This window comes from Hypanus sabinus, chromosome 1 (assembly GCF_030144855.1).
Source record: "Hypanus sabinus isolate sHypSab1 chromosome 1, sHypSab1.hap1, whole genome shotgun sequence".
Taxonomy (NCBI): Eukaryota; Metazoa; Chordata; class Chondrichthyes; order Myliobatiformes; family Dasyatidae; genus Hypanus; species Hypanus sabinus.
In genome coordinates, this window is record NC_082706.1 from 134362265 (window position 1) to 134382131 (window position 19867).

At 40.0% G+C, this 19867-nt stretch overlaps 1 protein-coding gene across 1 annotated transcript in view; it reads left to right on the forward strand.

Annotated features, from left to right (window-relative positions):
* Positions 1–971: 971 nt before the first annotated feature.
* The window catches only part of cdh7a (cadherin 7a), a 165949-nt gene continuing 147053 nt past the window's right edge, over positions 972–19867 (forward strand). Inside the window, exon 1 of the mRNA XM_059947507.1 lies at positions 972–1190. Within this exon, the coding sequence (XP_059803490.1) occupies positions 972–1190 (219 nt within the window). The remainder of the gene's footprint in view (positions 1191–19867) is intronic.

Below are 19867 nucleotides of genomic sequence, written 5' to 3' on the forward strand. Positions count from 1 at the left end.
CTGATAGCAGAGGTTATTAAGCTGTTCCTAAAATGTTGAGTGTGGGTCTTTAGGTTCTGGTATCTCCTCCTTGATCATAATAATGAGGGCATAAGCAAAGTCGTGAAGATCCCTAGTGACTGATGCTGCTGTTCAGAAGGTGCACTCGATGGTGGCATATCTTCTGATTTTCATAAGAAGAATGTTTCTCTGTCCCAAAAATCCAAGGTTCTGATTCTTTATACTAACTCAATCTCAGGTGTAAAGAAAAAGTTACAATTCTGTAATGCACTGAGCCAACATTTGGGTAAATATGGACATAAAAATGTATAGAGTAAATAATAATAAGGAAGAAGATAGTAAAACTCTAAAAGGTTGGAGCCAGCTAAAAATGATCTGAACCTGAAAACATTGATCTAATTCAAGTAAATCCCATTTGTAATTGGACTCAATTTATTTGAAAGCAAAGCATAAATAGATCAGAATTTGTCTAATTTGCTATTGAAAGTGATTTTGAAACAATCTATGATTTAATAGAGATCAAAGATAAACTTGGTATCCAGCAGGGCAAAGCCAATTGTTTATTATTCAGCCTAGCAATCTCACTACATAATGTGTGTCTATTTCAGTGTCTCTAAGGCAATATTGTTGTATCTTGAGTCTTGGCTTTGACTGAAATGTTATTCTTATTGTTTTGTCTTTCTTATTTGGATCTTGCCTCTCAAGATGTTGCACAAAAAGTGACACTGGATGGTAAAGTAAGTTAACTGACAGGTGCTCTTGTTTTTATCTGTACCAGGTGTCCATTACACTACTTCTTCAGTGAAGTTTATTCTGCAAGAACAAGCTTCCCTGCAGCAGCCAGCAATATATTTATTATCTCTGGACTGCAGACTGACAACACTGCCCGAGGCTATTACTACCCAAACAATTGGAACTGTGGCTTGTGCTCCCAAAGAAGCAACCCCCCAACTCCCCACTGAAGTGAAAGAATGAAGCTAAGAGACAGACGGTTCTGCCATGCCCTCGCGATTGTGTCACTCTTCCTGGGACTTGGTATGACAAGTCAATCAGATCCTTCGCCTTCGTTGCCCAGACCCCACCTAACAAAGGTGCAGGAGGCTCACAGACGGGTGAAGAGGGGCTGGGTGTGGAATCAGTTCTTTGTGCTGGAGGAGTACACAGGCACAGACCCATTATATGTGGGGAAGGTAAACAACCTCAACTGCTCTTCACCTTCTAAATGTGTTCTCAATCGATCTCCTAATTGGAACATTTGGCTTTGAATGGATGCTTGGGGGATATGGGTCTAAAAATCACTCATGTATTCATTTCAGTTACTATTTTCCAAAAGAATTATCACTTCTGAAATAAATGACTTCCTCTAAGCTAATTGGAGAGGAATTTCTGACACAGTGCCCTGAAAGGTGAAACATTTCAGATCCTGTTACCTTCACATTTGATGCAATGTCTTGGGGCAGAGATACATTTTGCTTCAGTTCATTCCAGAACGGAGGGAGGTCACATCATCTATCATGCTTGTGCTGGCTCTATGTATGATTTGTCCAATTAGCTTCACTCCCCATTTTCCTTCCTCACAGTTGGATCACATTTACCCAATTTCCTTTTGAAAATTGCATTTGAACCTCAGTAGGAATTGTTTCAATTTACGAGTTACCTATTGAATTATTTGAGGTATCCTTCCAGTACACAGCTTGCCCTCGACTCTTACACACCAGAGATTCTGCAGCTGCTGGGAATTTGAGCAACACACACAAAATGCTGGAGAATCACAACATGTCAGGCAACATCTATGGAGAGAATAAACAGACAACATTTTGGGCCGAGGCCCTTCATCAAGGTACGCGAATCATCAACTGTTTCCTGACGAAGGGTCTCAGCCTGAAATGCGAACTGCTTATTCCTCTCCATAGATTCTGCTTATCTTGTTGAGTTCTACCAATATTTTGTGTGTGTTGTTTTTGACTCTTCACTGCTGACTTCGAAGGAAAGTGATACAACACACAAAGGGGTGTTTCAGCCCACTGAGTTTCTGCTGCCTCTTCTGAAAGATCCACCCAACTATCATCACTTCCCTGCTTTTTCTCCAAAGTGCTGCAGATACTTCCTTCTGCACTTGTTTAACAGATAGCTTATGAAGCTTATTGTTGAGCTGGGTCCACCACCATTCAGGCAATGAATTCTAGGTTATCACATCTCATTGTTCATGGTGTTTCATTATTTCCCCATTGAATACTAGGATCTCTGTGGCGATAAGATTTGCAAAGAGCTGTGATTAGAGAGGACAAGTTGATGATACAGGTGTTGACATAAGCAGATTTGACATTTTTGAGAATAAATAGAAAGGACCAGTGAGGAAAATCTTTTTTGAGGTTCAGTATGATGTGGAACTCACTACCCTGCAAGGATGATGGAAATATGTAAATTTGTTTATTACAAGAACTAGGAGCAGAATTGGGCCATTAGGCCCATCGAGCCTGCCCCACCATTCCATCATGGCTGATTTGTTATCCTTCTCAACCCCATTCTTATGCCTTCTTCCCATAACCTATGATGACTTGATTAATCAAGAACCTATCAACCTCCTCCTTAAAAATCCACAATGACTTGGCCTCCATTACTGCATGTTGCAAAGCATTCCATAGATTCACCACCCACTGGCTGAAGAAAGTTTTCCTTATCTGTGTTATAAATTGATGTCTTTCTATCCTGAGGCTGTGCCCTTATGACCTAGACTTCCCTACTACAGGAAACAACCTCTCTACATCTACTCTATTCAGATCTTTCAACGTTTGATAGGTTTCAGTGAAATCCAGCCCACATATTTCTAAACTACAATGGGTACAGGCCCAAAGCCATCAAATCTCCTCACATGTTAACCCTATCATTCCTGAGATCATTCTTATAAAACTCCACTGAACTCAATGCCAACACATCCTTTCATAGATAAGGGGCCCAAAACTGTTCACGATACTCCAAGTACGGTCTGACCAATGCCATATAAGACCTCAGCATTACATCCTTGTTTTTGAATTCTAGCTCTCTCGAAATGAATGCTGTCATTGCATTTGCCTTCCTTACCAACAACTCAACCTGCAAGCTAACAGTCATGAGATCCTGCATGAGATCTCCCAAGTCACTCTTCACCTCTGATTATTAAACTTTCTCCCTATATACAAAATAGTCCACACCTTTATCCCCTTTGCCAATGTACATGACCACACGCTTCCTGATATTATATTCCATCTGCCACTTCCTTTCTCATTCACCCAATCTGTTTAAGTACTTTTGCTGACACCCTGCTTCCTCAACACTCTGCCCTTCCACCTATCATCGTATTGTCCTTAAACTTGGCCTCAAAGTCATTGATTCCTTCATCCAAATCATATAAAAGGTGAAAAGAAGCAGTCTCAGCAGCAACCCCTGCAACACACCACTAGTCACCCACAGCTAACCCTTTATTACTGGTGTTTGCTCCTGCCAGTCAGCCAATCTTCTACCCATTCTAGTAATACCATGGGCTTTTATTTTGTTAAGCAGCCTCGTGCAGCACCTTGTCAAAGACCCTCTGAAAATCCAAATAAACATCATGCACTGTCTCTCTTTTGTCTATTCTGCTTGTTAATTTCTCAATGAATTCCAACAGATTAGTAAAGCCAGATTTCCTGTTTGGAAAACTGTGCTGACTTTGGACAATTTTATCGTGGGCCTCCGAGTACCCCAACACCTTATCCTTAATAATAGACTTCAACAATTTTCAGATCACTGAAGTCAGGCTAACTGGCCATATTTCATTTTCTCTACCCCCCCCCCCCCCCGCTCCCTCTTAAAGGGTGTAGAAACATTTGCAATTTTCCAGTCCTCAGGAATCTTGGAATGGCCTAATTCTGCTCCTATATCTTATGGTCTTATGGAATCTAGTGATTCTTGAAAGATCTTTACTAATGTCTCCACAATCTCTTCAGCTACCTCTTTCATCAGCTCCAGGTGACTTATTTACCTTCAAACTTTTCAGCCTCCTGAAGCACCTTCTCCTTTGTATGTAATAGCAACGATCTTCACTTCTGCTCCCTGAGACTCTCACATTTCTGGCACTCTGCTAGTGTCTTCCACAATGTATACTGACACAAAATACTTGTTAAGTTTCTCCAACTTACTTTGTCCACCATTATAACATCTCCAAAGTTTTTTTCTCAGTGGTTCGAAATCCACTGACATCACTTTTACTCCTATATATCAGAAAAATCTTTTTGCGTCCTCTTTTATATTATAGGCTAGCTTACCTTCAAATTTCATCTCTTCTCTCTCAATGGCTTTTAAGTTGACTTCTGTTTGGTTTGTAAAAGCTTTCCCATTTTCTACATTCTCACAAATCTTTGCTATATTATATGCCCTCTCTTTTGCTTTGATGCTGTCCTTGACTTCTCTTGTCAGCACAGTTGTCTCATTCTCCCTTTTGAATACCTCTTCATCTTTGGAATGTACCTTTCCTGCACCTTTTGAATTTCCCCTAGAAACACCAGCCATTGCTGTACTGCAATCATCCCTGCTGGTGTCCCCTTCCAATCAACTTTGATCAGCTCCTCCCTCATCTCTAATTCCTTTTACTTTGCTGTAATACTGATACGTCTGATTTTAGCTTCTTCCTCTCAAACTGTAGGGTGAATTCTATCATATTCTGATCACTGGCTCCAAAAGGTTCCTTTACCTTAAGCTTTCTAATCATATCTTTGTCATACATAATATCCAGTCCAGATTTGCCTATCCCTTCATAGGCTCAACAGCAAGTTGTTCCAAAAAAACATATCGTCAGTAATCTACAAAGTTTCTCTTGGGATCCAGCACCAATCTACCTGCATATTGAAATTTCCCATGATTATCGCAACATTGCCCTTTTTACATGTCCGATTGTAATTTGTTGTTCAAATCCTGGCTACAGTTCAGAAGTCTCTACATCATTCTCATTAGAGATTTTTTTTAATCAACAGAGCCACTCCACCCCCTCTGCCTAACATCCTGTCCTTTCAATACAATGTGTATCCTAGGATGTTAATCTCACAACTATGATCTTCTTTCAGCTACAGCTCAGTGACTTCCAGATCATCATACCTACTAATCTCTACCTGTGCTGCAAGATCATCAACCTTATTCCATTTACTGTGCAGCTTCGCATATAATACTCTCAGTTCTGTATTCACCAACCTCTTTTGCTTCTGGCCCCCTGTTGCACTTTTTCAATCCCCTGACTGCAATTTTGCCTTTCTTTCTTTCCATCTGCCTGACCCTCCTCATAGTCTCAGTAAACACTGCATCTATAGAACCATAGAACACTAAGCACAGTACAGGCCCTTCAGCCCTCCATGTTGTGCCGAACCATATAATCTACTTGTATATCAACTGCCCCATCTATGGCCCTATCACTCCCCTATCCATCCTCCAGCTAAGTTAGTTTAACCCTCCCCAACAGCTCTAGCAAACTTGCCTGCAAGGATATTGGTCCTTTTCAGGTTCAGGTATAACCCATCCTTTTCTCTCAGAAGAGATCGAAATGATCCAGAAATCTGAAACCCTGCCCCCTGCATTCATTCTTCAGCCACACATTCATCTGCCAAATCATCCTAATCTTACCCTCACTGGCACGTAGCATGAACAGCAATGTAGAAATTACTACCTCCGAGATCTTGCTTTTCGGCTTTCTGCCTAACTCCCTATATTCCCTCTTCAGGACCTCCTGCCTTTTTCTACCTATGCCACGTGAACAGAAATGAATGTTGTTTTGTATGCCATCCATACAGATCATTTCATCACATCTGTGCATCTGGAAAACAATAACAGAATGCAGAAAGAAGTGTAACAGTTCAGAGAAAGTGCAGTGCAGGCAGATAAAAAGGTACAACGCCATGATAAGGTAGATTGTGAGATCAAAAGCCCATCTTATCATACAAGTGCACCGTTCAATAGTGTTATAATAAAGGACAGAAGCTGTCCTTGAGCCTGGTGGTATGTGCTTTCAGGTTTTTGTATTTTCTGCTTGATATAAGGGTGAAGAGGAGAGAATCTCCAAGGTGGATGGAGTCTTTGATTATGCTGGCCTTTTACTGAGGCATGAAGAAGTGTAGACAGAATCAATGGAGGGAAGGCTGCTTTTTGTGATTTGCTTTGCTGTAGTTTCTTGTGGTCTCACGCACAACAGTTGTGAGACCAAGACCGATGTGTCTTGATAGGATGCTTTCTGTGGTACATCTGTTAAAAACCCATGAGAGTCAATGAAGAACATGCTGAATTTCTGTCAATCAGTGTCTTCCAAAGATAATTGAACAGGCTGGGTCTTCTGTATGAAAAAAAGTACGGATCTGATAGGTCAAATGGTTTCCTCTGTGCTGTAAGAATTTCAGTGTTCTATGATCCTTTAACCAATCACCTTAACTCCCTGTCTTACATAGAACATTGTCCTGGAACAGCTCCTTTGGCCCGCTTTGTCTGTGCTAACCATCGCCAAGTTCAACTAATCCACTCTGCCTCTGCAATGTCTGTATCTCACCGTTTTCTCTAAAAAAAAAAATTGCTGTTCTATGTACTCTTACCACTTACCCTGGAAATATGTTCCACTCTCTGTGTAAAAACTTGCTTTGCAAATCTCCATTAATCCTCCCTCTCACATTAAAGCTATGCCTTTTAGTCTTTGGCATTTCCACCTAAGGAAAGACACTCTGATTATCTATCCTATCTTTGCCTTTTATAGTCTAATACACTTCTGTCAGCCCTCAGCCTCTGATGCTCTGGAGAAACCAATCCAACTTTATTTTAAGCTCTCTTCTGGTTTCCAACCTCCAGCTGTCGCAGTCAGATTCTTCCCATTTTCTCTACTGACACCCTTGAAGGTTTTGAACACTTCTTTTGAACTTTTCCTTCAGCTTTCTTTCAATCAGGAGGATAACCCCAGCCTCTGGTCCCCAAGTCCAATCTCATTTCTTTGCAGTTAATGAGAATGACTGGTGGGTGACTTTATTCAAGCATGTCAGTTTCTACAGGGACATTGTGGTAGATTTTGTGATGTTTGTACTGATGAATGACTTTTTTTTTTGTAATACAAATTTTTATTATTATTTATTCTTATTTTACAAAGCAGCACAGCATATCATAGCTCCAATACATAGAACAGTACAGTGTACTTACACAGCCATCCCATGACAGGAAAACATATAAAACTTAGAAACAGAAAGACCTCTGACTGAGCAGTCATACTAACAAGATGAAAGAGGTGGTCACAGAGTCATGGGGTAAAACAGCATGGAAACAGGCTGTTTGGCCCATTCATTCATGCTGACCAAGACACCCATTTGAATTAGTCTCATTTGCCTATGTTTTGTCTGTGTCCCTCTAAACCTTTCCTATTCATGCCATTTAAAATAAAGGTGTGCAGGAACTCCTTCTGGCAGTGGATAGTGAATCTCTGACAGAGGAGGAACTGAGGCCTGGGGCAGTTCAGCCATGAATGGTAGGGCAGGATTGAGGGGCTGAATTTGCCTCCTGCTCATGTACTTCCTGATAACCACAAGAGATTGTGCAGATGCTGGAAATGAAGAGCAATACACACAAAATGCTGTGAGGAGCTTAGCAGTTAAGGCAGCACCTATGGAGGGAGATAAGACAGTTGACTTTTTGGGATAAGATCCTTCTTCAGGACTGGAAAGGAAGGGGGAAGATGCCAGAGTAAAAAGGTGGGGGGAGGGGAAAGAGGACTAGCTAGAAGACGATAGGTAATGCCAGGTGAGTGAAGTCCTTTTTACTAACATTACAGTAAAAAAAAATTACAGGTAGTTGAAGAAATCAATGTTCATGTAATAATAGTATCCACAATCAAACTAATTGTGTACATGCAGGAAATGAAGAGGAATATATACTGCATTCAGTCATTAATTAGGACAGTGAAACATGACAAACTTCTATGAATGTGTGCTAGGGAGTATATTGACTGGTTGCATCACCACCTGGTATGGAACTATTTTCTAAAGCTTCAGACTGGGTAAGTGCAGAACATTAAATGTAAACCAAGGTGCAACAGAGCTGGTAGAACATAAACCAGTACAGCAGGATACAATACAATTGAAGGTTGAATATGAAACATGTAAGTATCTGGGAAATTAACAAGCAAAGAAAATAGATCATAGTGCCATAAAGGAAAAAAAATTATGACAGAATTTACTTCAAGGTTTAAGGAAATCTGCCGAACAGACCTTAATAGTAAAAATATAACAAAGACAATAAACCCTCTCGCTATACCAATATTAATATATTCTTTTGGCATAATATCTTGTCCAAAACAGATCTGGAAAATTTATACAACAATAAGAACTGAAATGTCAAATTTTAGAGAACACTATGCACACTTGAACACACTTAGATTAACACTACCCAGGACAGAAGGATGAAGAGAAGTAACAGACATTAAAAATTTACACCACAGTCAGAGAAAACTTCTGAGGATATACTTCCATCAATGAAAACAGGATTCAGCACTCCATGCCAGCATATGCAATTCTGATAAGAAGAGCACACCACAAAACTTAAATGAAAGCACAACACAGAAAAATGAAGAGATTATCACTACAGAAGAAAAAGTTAACCAATGGAAGAGCATGACCCTCCATGAAAGAAATCTCCATGATCTGAGCAGACCAGATGTGAACAAGGAAACATCAGACTACCTGGCTCAGAGTTGGAGACCGCTTCAAAGAAATTGAAAGATTCCTGTAGCAATGCAGGACCATGTGGTTAACCCAAAAAAAATTATGGAAAATACACAACAAAAGACCAACAAATTTAAGATGATAAATGCAGAAATGTCATGAGAAACAAGAAACAATCCAACACATTACAGGATCCTGTAGCAGTTTAACTCAATCTGATTACTTACACAGGCACTATCAAGTGACAAACATCATTCACCAAAACCCTGCTTTAAAATACAAACTTATAAAAGACACCATTCCTGACTATAAATACAAGCCTGATCCAGTTTTAGAGTCTGTGTCCTGCAAATTATACAGTACAGTATTACAACTGATCCATTATTACAAATTGGACAATCCATAATAATCATCCAGATAGAATATTGCAGGATAAACAAGCAATAACAACTTACTTAATAGATAAAACCATTGTAAACACACACAACACACAGAAATCAATAAGTGAAAAACACGAGAAATGTGCTGAATTAAAAGAAATTGAAAGACTATGGAAGAGGGACAGATGAATGTTCCAATCGTAATATCTATAACTCATATTATTCTAAAGTCACTACACATGAGCATTATTGATGTAATATTCATGTAAATCTTCAGAAAGTCACAAAACCCAACTAAACACCACGAATGTAGTCTGAAAGTTCCTAGCAATTGAGAAATGAGTGTGCTTGGCTCTGACCGTGCTTCAGGTTCTACCAGCTTAATCTGAGAAAAGATAAAATTAATTATAATAGTACAAAGTGAAAAGTTCAAAGTAAATATATTATCGAAGTACATATATGTCACCATATGCAACCCTGAGATTTGTTTTCTTGCTCAGTAAATCCTAGAAACATAATAGAAGCAATGAAAGACTTTACCCCACAGGATGGACAAACAACCAATGTGCAAAAGACAACAAACTCTGTAAATACAAAAATAAAACACACAAATTATAGTACTAATACTAATAGATAAATAAGCAATAAATATCAAGAATATGAGATGACGAGTCCTTGAAAGTGAGTCCATAGGTTGTTGGAACAGTTTAGTGATGGGGTGAGTGAAGTTATCTCTATTGGTTCAAGAGCATGCCGGTTGAGGAGTGTTCCTGAACCTGGTGACATGGGGGCTGAGACTCCTGTACCTTCTTTCTGATGGCAGCAGTGAGAAGAGAGCATGACCTAGGTGGCGGGTGTACTTGATGATGGATGATGCTTTCCTGTGACAGCGCTCCATGTAAATCTGCTCAGTGGTGGGGAGGGCTTTACCTGTGATGAATTGGACTGTATGCACTTTTTGTAGGATTTTCCATTCAAGGCCTTTGTTGTTTCCATAACAGGCTGAGGTGCAGCCAGTCAATATACTCTCCACTCCACATCTATAGACATTTGCCATGTTTCACTGTACTAATTAATGTCTGAATGCAGTATATATGCTACTAGCTTAATTATGGTACTATTAGGTAAATATTCAATGAGCAAGAGTATGCCAAGTGATGTGATATGGATAGCTGCAGACAATGGATGCTTCTGACTTAGACTGAAATCAGCTATGGAGAGTTTTTAAGAATTGAAACCTTACATAATTTAGGGGCTGCCTGTATATTCTGTTCAACCTGCAGAAGTGTCAAACTTGTTTAATTTGAAAATATGTACGGTTTATTAAAATACACTTCTTTATTGGAATCACAATTGTTTTATTTTTGTTAAATGTACTAAGGTACAGTGAAAAACTTTGTTTTGCATGCCATCATTTCAAAATAGAGAGTGGCTAAATGCTTGGAGTGCACTGCTGGGTGTGGTGGGAGAGGCTGATACATTAGGGACATGTAAGAGCTCTTGGATAGGCACGTGAATGAAAGATAAACAGAGGATAATAGCTGTGTTGGAGGGAAAGGTTAGACTGATCGAGACTAGGTTAAAATGCTGGCACAGCATTGTGGCCAAATAGCCTATTTGCTGTTGTACTGTTCCATATTCTATGTTCTAAACCTCAAGTCCATTGAGTATATTAAATATAGCTGCTCTGATTCTGATCAAATGCAGGTAATGGCTAATGTAAAGGGTAGATATTCAGTTACATGGATTATTATCCTCTGTCCCAGGGCACTTGGGATCTGTACGAGAGGGATGGTTGGTGCCTAATTTGGAGGGAACCAATATCCTTACAGGAAATCTGCTCCTGTCATCTGGGAGGATTTAAACTAGTGAGGCAAGGGAGTGGGAACCAGAGAAACGGGCCAGCAAGTGAAAGTGTTGATGGAACGATATGAGACAGGAGATGTGGGTCTAATAGGAAGGGCCGACAGCAGCAAGTAAGTGAACATGGTGAGACCGATGGTCTGAAATATATTTAACAGAATCAGGTATAATATCTCCGGCATATGTCGCGACATTTGTTTTGTAGCAGCAGTACATTGCAATACATAATAATGAAAAAATTATAAATGGCAGTAAGAAATATGTACAGTGGATTCAGGTTAATTGGGATACATCAGGACCAGTATATTTTGGCTCAATTCAGAGGCTGCCTCAATTAGCTGATTTCATAGAAATAGTTAAAAAGATATAAAAAGACAAACTACCATTTAATTGAGTAACAAATTATGTATTTAAATGAAATACAGAACAAATTAGAACGCTGACAAAACTACTATGATACTGTAAAGCTGTGTATTAGTTCCAACAGTTATCGACAAAAGAATTGATCCAGTGTACGCTGCTGTGTTCTTTTGATTGACTGTAAATGAACAAAATCAGTGCAGCCATGTGCAGATAAGTCCATTATCTGCAGCCTAGTGCAGATAATAAACTGCCTTCAAACAATGCTTTCGACGATTACTTCCTTCAAATCTTCATTTTCATTTTAACATTCAAGATGATTGTCGATACCTTCAAATTTTTCTTCGATTCTAACTTGTTGAAGTAGAGAAATCATTTCATTTTCACTTCAGGCCAATTTTGGCATCTTAAAGGCTAAATGCTTGAAAATACAATGAGCTAGATAGTTTTGAATTGTCTTTCCGCTTATAACTCGCCAAATATCATTGACAAAAATCACTGCTTTTTGAATACAAACACACGCAAATGAGGCTATTTAGAAACTGTTCACTTTAAACAAGTTGTACTGTCCAACAGCCATACAACATAGTGCAAAAAAAAAGAGAAAATAAAAAGAAAAAAAATATTGAGGTGGTATACATGGGTTCATTGTCGATTCAGAAATCTGATACTGGAGCAGAAGAAAAAGTTGAGAGTGTGTCTTTAGGTTCCTATGCATCCTTCTTGTGGTAGCAATGAGAAGAGGGCATGTCCTGGGTGAAGGGGATCCTTAATGATGGATACCACCTTTTTGAGGGCCAAAGGGCCTGTTCATCTGCTGTTCTGTTCTATGTTCTTATCAGATAAAAAAAGTCATATCTCTTTCAATGAAAAGCACTTAGAAGGCTAATGGATTGGGATATGTAAAAATGTTGTTAGAGGTGGCCATGTTTCGCTCTGTTACTCCTGAGTTGGCAATGGAATTGTTGCCAGCAAGTTGCTGCAGTAAATGACCACTCACCTGAATCAGTCGCCTGTTGAATTTAATATTTGATTTAATGAAATGGGATGTCAGAGGTGAGAGTGAGGGTGGAGAGTGATACCAAACTTCCAGGCCAAACTGGGAGTGACCAAAGATGAATTTTGACACAGACACTTTTCTTTCAACTGTGGACTGGGGTCTAGTAGACAGACTGGTGAAGAAGCTTCTTGGCATGCTGTCAGTCAACGCACTGAGTATAGAAGTTAGGATGTTATGTTGCATTTTTACAAGACATTGATGAGAGTGCATTTGGAACACTCTGTTTAGTTTTGGTCAACCTGCTAGAGGTGAGATGCCGTTAAGCTGGAAAGAGTGCAGAGGGGACTTACAAGGATATTGCTGGGACATGAGGGACTGAGTTATGGAAAGAAGGTTGGGACTTTCTTGTTGGAGCATAGGAGAATAAGGGGTGGTTTTATAGAGGTGTATTAAGTCATGGGGGGCATAGATAAGGATGAATGCACACCGTCTTTTTTTTTCCAGATTTCAGAATTAAAAACAAGAGGTCACATGTTCAAGGTGAGAGCTGAGAGAATTATTAGAAATCTGAGAGGCAGCTTTTTACTAGACCGTGGTGAGTGTATGGAATGAGCCGTCAGAGGAAGTGGCTGAGGTAGGTTCATTAACAACACAGAACATAGAGCATAGAATGATTAGCATAGAGCAGGCTATTCGACCCAAGTTGTTCTACCAACCCTTTAACTTACTCCAAGATCTATATAACCCTTTGCTCACACATATCCCTCCATTTTTCGTTTAACCATGTGTCTATCTAAGAGTCTCTTAAGTATCCCTAATGCATCTGGTACATGGCTAGGATGTTCATCTGGACCAAATACAGCCAAATGGAAGTGGTTTAGATGGGAATCTTTATCAGCGTGGACCAGTTGGGCCAAAGGGCCAGTTTTTGTGCTGCTATGACTCTACAGCAGGCTGGGGAACATCAACAAATGGGTCAACTTTCTGGGAGAAGCTGTAATTAGAAAGGTAGAGTTGCGAAGGAGAGAATGTGACTGGATAGGGTGTCAAGGGAAGGATGTTTGGGGGTTGAAGTTCTGTTAGTTTTTTTGTGTGGGGAGGGGTTGGTTTTTAGGGGGTTGGAGGTCCTGTTCCATATTGTGCAGGTGGAGGGAGGTTTTGGGGATCAGGATGCCGTTCTTTTTTTGTACAGGAATGGGGGTGGGTGTTGATGTTTCTCTCTGAACGACTTCAATGTTCTTTCTTTGTTTTGTGACTATCTGGAGAAATATAAATTCCAGAGTTGTATATGGATACATGCTTTGATCCTTTGAATTCTCTGACATGACTGCCGTATGGAGCAAAGAAGACAGAATGGCTAATTATATGCATGCAGGTGAGCAATGAGACAGGAAGCTTTGGAACTGAACCTACTGGAGTGGGCATCTCTGCATCAGTTGGCTTTTCTAGTGATAGACAGCACTGAGGATGTAGAAGGCTTTGGCAAAAGGTTAGGAATGTCTTTGCTTTTTAAATCATACTAGCATTTAAGTAATGTGCCAACAGTTAATGAAATGGCCTATTTAATGTGAAACTTATTGCCAGAAGAAAATCATCAGAATAAATGGTAGAGGTTCCTTTTTCAATATTTCACAGGAATTGGATGTCACTGTAAGGATATCATTTATTGCCCATTCCTATCCAACCAGCCACTAAACTGTGTGGCATGCTGGACAGTTCAGGGTTGAATTGGTTCTGGAGTCCTGCACTGGCCAGGCTTTGTAAGGAGAGTAGATTTCTCTCCCTGCGGGGCTGTAGTGAAGCTGAACTTAGTCATCATCACTGAAAGCAAACTGTTATTGCAGATTTATTTATTAAATCCTAACCATGGACTTTTTGCTCTCCTCCCATCCGGTAGGAACACCTGCTCCTGCACCAGCAGGCACAGGAAGAGCTTCTTCCCTGAGGCTGTGACCCTGCTGAACCTCACACTACAGCGCTAAACAGAATTGCACCCATATTGTACTGTCTCAGTACTTTTATATTTGTATGCTGTAGTACTTACTTTTTATTCAGTTATTTTGTAAATAACACTGTTCTTTTGCACTTCTGGTTAGATGCTAACTGCATTTCATTTGGCTTTGTATCTGTACTTGGCACAATGACAATAAAGTTGAATCTAATCTAATCTAAATATCTAGTCAGTGATGGGATTCAAATTATTGCTGTAATTGAAGTGGTAATTGGCAAATTGTTTTACTGTTGTCCCATATACTGAGGTACAGTGAAAAACTTTGTTTTGCATGCCATCCATTTCATCACATCAGTACATTGAAGTAGTAGAAGAGAAAACAATGACAGAATGCAGAATGAAGTGCTATGGTTGTAGAGAAAGGGCGGCACAGGCAGACATTCAGGTGCAAAGGCCACAAGGTAGATTATGATGTCAAGAGCCTATTTTGTTCAATTAATCAACTGCCAGTAGCCTTATAAGAGCAGATATTAAGCTGCCCTTGAGCCTGGTGGTCTGTGCTTTCAGGCTTTTGATCTTCTAGCTGACAGGAGAGGAAGAGAAATTGAATGTCTGGGGTGGGTTGGGTCTTTGATTACGCTGTCTACTTTATCAAGGCAGTGAGAAGTGTAGGCAGAGTCCATGGAGTAGAATCTAGTTTCCATGATGTGCTGAGCTGTGTCCACAACCCACCGCAGTTCCTCGTAGTCACCGGCAGAGTGGTTGGCATACCAACAGCAAGTTGCGAAAGGACATCAAGGAAGATGAGATTAAGAAGACAGACTGTTGAGGTTAAATGAAGATAGTGTGAATTATAAGCAATGTCTGGACCTGTTCAACTGAATAGCCTGTTACTGGTCTTATTACATCTTGACACTTCCAGCTAAAAAAATTGGGAAGTGTCATTGTTTCAAATGCTGGTTAAAGTTGACATTCCAATCTTGTGATTGGTCTCCCTTTCAAAAGTAATTCACTAGGTGTTAAACCCTTGGGACGTTGAGGACTGATATAGATGCTGTGTAAGCATCATCTTCTCTTTGTTATGGGATTTAAACCGAATGATGAAGTTAAAAATGGTCACTGATGCCAGTATACATTCTGGAAGTTGTATGATATTCAATACTGATGTGTCAAACATCCTAAAGTATATCTAACAGAAATGTACTGGAAGAAAAATAATCAAAGTGACCACACTGCATGTGGCACGCTGCCTCACGACACCAGAGACCCATGTTGAATCCTGACCTTAGGTCCTGTCAATGTGGAATTTGTACATTCTTGCTGCATCCATGTGGGTTTCTCTCAGGTGCTCTCATTTCCTCCCATGTTCCAAAAATGCCTTCAGGTCAATTGGCCGCCGTAAATTGACCCTAGTGTGGTAGTGAGAGACAGAATCTGAGTTAATTGGAATATGAGGCACAGCTTCCGAATAAAGGTACTCTCCTTTAAACAGAGGTAAGGGGGAATTCTTCAGTCAGAGACTGGTGAATCTGTGGGATTTGTTGCCACTGAGAGCTGTAGCACAGATTTAAGCCACAGATTGATAGATTCGTGATTGGTAAGGGATTTAAGGGTTATGGGGATAAGATATGAGGACTGAGTTGAGAAAATAAAATCAAGCATGATTGGTGGAGTAGATTTGAATCGCCTTGTTCTGCTCCTATGTCTAATGGCTTTAAGGAATGTACAGAGAATAAAAGAAAATAGGGATTAAAATGGCATTAGTGTAAATGGGCTAATTATGGTCAGTGTAGACTCAGGAGGCTGAATGGCCTGTTTCCTTGCTGTATATCTCACTGAATCTATGCATAAAACAGGCTGTTGTTGTGCCATCGTACTTCAATGATCACCAACCTCATGTGAAGATAAAGACAGCAACTCTCACCCGTATTTCTGGATTGATGCACTTTTGATGGGATATATTATTGGTGCTAAAATCATAGCATTAGGAAATTCTAGGCTCTTACTTCTTGGAGGCAATTGGTATCCTAGCACAACTTTCCCTGTCTGTTCCTGGCTGTAGTCCTGTCCTTTACTATTATGTTTTTCCTCCTCTGTGAGGTTCTCTGCTTTCAGGTCCTTTATTCCGGATCCTAGTTCTGCCCAGTGTGACCTTCAGAGCAGCTGTTAGCAACATTCAAAGTCCTGCCACTCTTGGGTCAAATGAATATGAGTGCCCCTGGTGTAGAACCTCGCTCAGGAGTTGCACTTTGGCTAAGAATGCACTAAGTTGCCACCTCTGGGGACAGTAGTCCTTCTCCAACCCGGCGACACAGGAAACTGCAGATAGTAGGATCAGCAGGTCAGACATCATCTGTGGAGGCAAAGGGAAAATGTCCAGATGCAGAATCCCCACCCAATATGTTAGCTGTCTCTTTGCCTCCACAGATGCTGCCTGACCTGCTGACTGCCTCTGCAGCTTATCTACTTGTCTAAACTGGCTCTGAAAAGACATTGAAGATCATTGCTAAATTTACTTGATAGATGGGGATGGATCAATAGCTAGAGAATATTGCACAGCCATTGATATTGATTCTTAAAGGGTATTCAACGTTGACAAAGGACTGGTAGCTGAAATTTGTAATTCAGAGTCAATTATTGATCTGTTTAGGTTTAGGAAATAGTTTGATCAGCAGGAGGCAGAGAATAGGGATAAAAGGAGGTAGTTATCCTTATCAATCAATCCTTCAAGTCTTGGCTAAGGTGGAGGGGACAGAATAAAAGAGTTGGATGACAGGTTCGGGAGAGATGAGAAGAAATATTATTTTACTGAGAGAGTAGTCTTGATGAAGAACTTGCTCCCTTTGAGTTTCAGGTAACGGAAGTGGATGGGCACAAGGGAAAGTAACATGTAGGCACTGTCTCTTCGAAGTTGTGTAGGTGCATCACTATGAAGTAACTGAAATGCTCCTGCACACGTAGCCTTTGTTTCTGTGCAGTTTGCATTTTCTTTTATATAACGTTAATATAATTTTAAAATCTGTGTTATTACAATGAAATACCCTTTAATTAATCATGTTAATGAATATAATCCACATTCTAAATAATAAACACACCACAACTTTCACTTGAAACATTTCAGGACAGTGGTTCTCAACCTGGGGTCCACGGACCCTTTGGTTTAATGGTAAGGCTCCATGACAAAAATAGTTGGGAGCACTGATTTAGAGCTTCAACATATTTGCATTGTCAATGTTTCAAGTTACAGTACTGTTACAAGTTGTAAGAGCAAACACAGTATGGAAGCCGACAACTAATAGACCACCTGATGTTGCAAAATACATATAACAAAGAACATATTTAAAGTGCCATGGAGTTTTCAGGCTATGTTAGAATTTCCAGCTCAGAGCAATGGTTGGTCTGCACAGCTGGAAAAAGAATTTGGAAGGAATGTTGCATGCAGGGTTATTGGAAAATGGCATGTGAATGCGACTGCTGGGATTACTCAACATGGAAATACCACAGACTCAATGGGACGAATGGCCCCTTTGCCACAATACTTGTGTAATTCTGAGTTGGAACAGGTTGCTTCCAAGTGATGAAAATGTAGAAGTCCAAGGAAACAAATTGTAAGTACATAAATTATTGAAGTGTCATGGACAGGTGCAGGAAATAATCAAAAGGCTAATAGAAAGTGGGCCTTTGTATCTGGAGGACTGGTGAACAAGAATAAATAAAGGATAAAAGCAGTAACAAATACCAGGAAATTATACCTGGCAGTGTCATTGTATGAATCTTATCACATTGGTTCAACTCATTATGTCAATGTCGAAGTTAACCAGCATATTTCAAATGGATTATGGCATCCAGGAAACCAGAAGAGAGAGAAATTTCAGGTGGGCATGTTAATCATTTGTACAATAACAATGGCTGACAATCATGTCTAGCCTTACCAGTGTTGATGTCTTGACTAAATTCGATAGACAATTCAAAATGAACTTTAATTAAAGGGAACTTCTGTGATTAAATCTAATCTATGTTGGCTTTGTTCCCTGTGAGTTGATATTTCTAACTAACAATTGGTTTGTAATTAAGCCTATCGACTTTACAGAACATATGCATTCCAGCTGAGTCCTTTTTGCCCTCCTTCATTAGGCATAAGTGAGGTACCACAAGACTGAAAGTTAGCTGATGTTGTTCACTTGTTTAAATAGAGCAGCAGGGATAAGCTAGGCAAGTTAGACTGGTGAGCCATAAGAGAGGACGCTTCCCATGGTAGGAACAGAGGAGACAGCCTCAGAACAGAGGGTCATCCATTTAGAACAGAGATGAGAAGGAATTTCTTCAGCCACAGGCTAGTGAGTCTGTAGAATCTCTTGCCACAGGTGGCTGTGGAAGCTAGGTCATTTGGTGTATTTAAAGTGCAGGTTGATAACTTGATTAGTCAAGGTGTGAAACACTATGGGGGCAAAAGCAGGAGAATGGGGTTGAGAAAGGAATAGATCAACCATGTTGAAATGGCAGAGCAGACTTGATGGGCTGAATAGCCCAATTCTGCTCCGTTGGCTTATGGTCTTATGATCAGTGGTAGGGAAATTATTGGAGAAAGTATAAAGAACATTTTTTAAAATTTTTATTTTGAGGTACAGCATGGAACTGGCCCTTTCAGCTATGCTGTCCAGCAACCCCATTGTAAACCTAGCCTAATTATGGGACAATTTATAATAACCAATTAACCTACCAACCAGTATGTCTTCGGAATGTGGGAGGAAAACGGATCACCTGGAGGAAACCCATGCGATCACAGAAGAATTTACAAATTCCTTACAGGCAACAGTGAGAATTTAACCTAGGTTGCTAGTACCATAAAGCATTGTGTGAACCACAACACTACCATGCCTCACCCAGTACATTCCTAAAGCCAGAAGCCAATCAGAGATAGTTGGCATGGTTTTGCAGGGGAGATCCTGTCTTCCATGGAGGTAACTAAGATGCTGGGTAAAGGTAGAAGAATAGACATTGTCTAAGTGGATTATTGTATGACTTATGCCAAAGTCCCAAAAGGTTAAGGTACATAGGTTTCAAGGTAAGATGACCTATTGGATCTAAAACTGACTTGGTGATAAGTGGCAGAGGGTGGTGGTGAAAAATTACTTTTCTGACTGGAAGTCTGTGATCAATGGAATCAGTGTTGAGACTCCAGTTATTTACGATGTAAATTCTCAACCTAGATGTGAATGCAGGAGGGATGATTGGCAAGTTTGTAGATAACATGTAAGTTGGTGATTTTGTGCATAGTGAGGTAGCCTGGCTATGGCTACAGCTGGATATGCTCAGGTGTAAAATTGGGTGGATGTTGTCGATAGAACTTAACTTTCACAAGTCCAGTACACTTTCCAAAGTCAAATAAGATCAAGACATGCGGTACATAGTAAATGATAAGGCACTAAGGAATATCACTAAATAGAGGGTCATTAGGATTCCCTGGAAGTGGCAACAGATCAGTGCTTAAGGCAAATGGCATGCTTGCCTTCATAGTTTGGGAACAAAATATTAAAAATAATGGGATGTTATGTTGCAATTTTACAAAATGTTGGTCAGACTCTACCTGGAATATGTGCTGTAAAACTCCATAATTTATGAT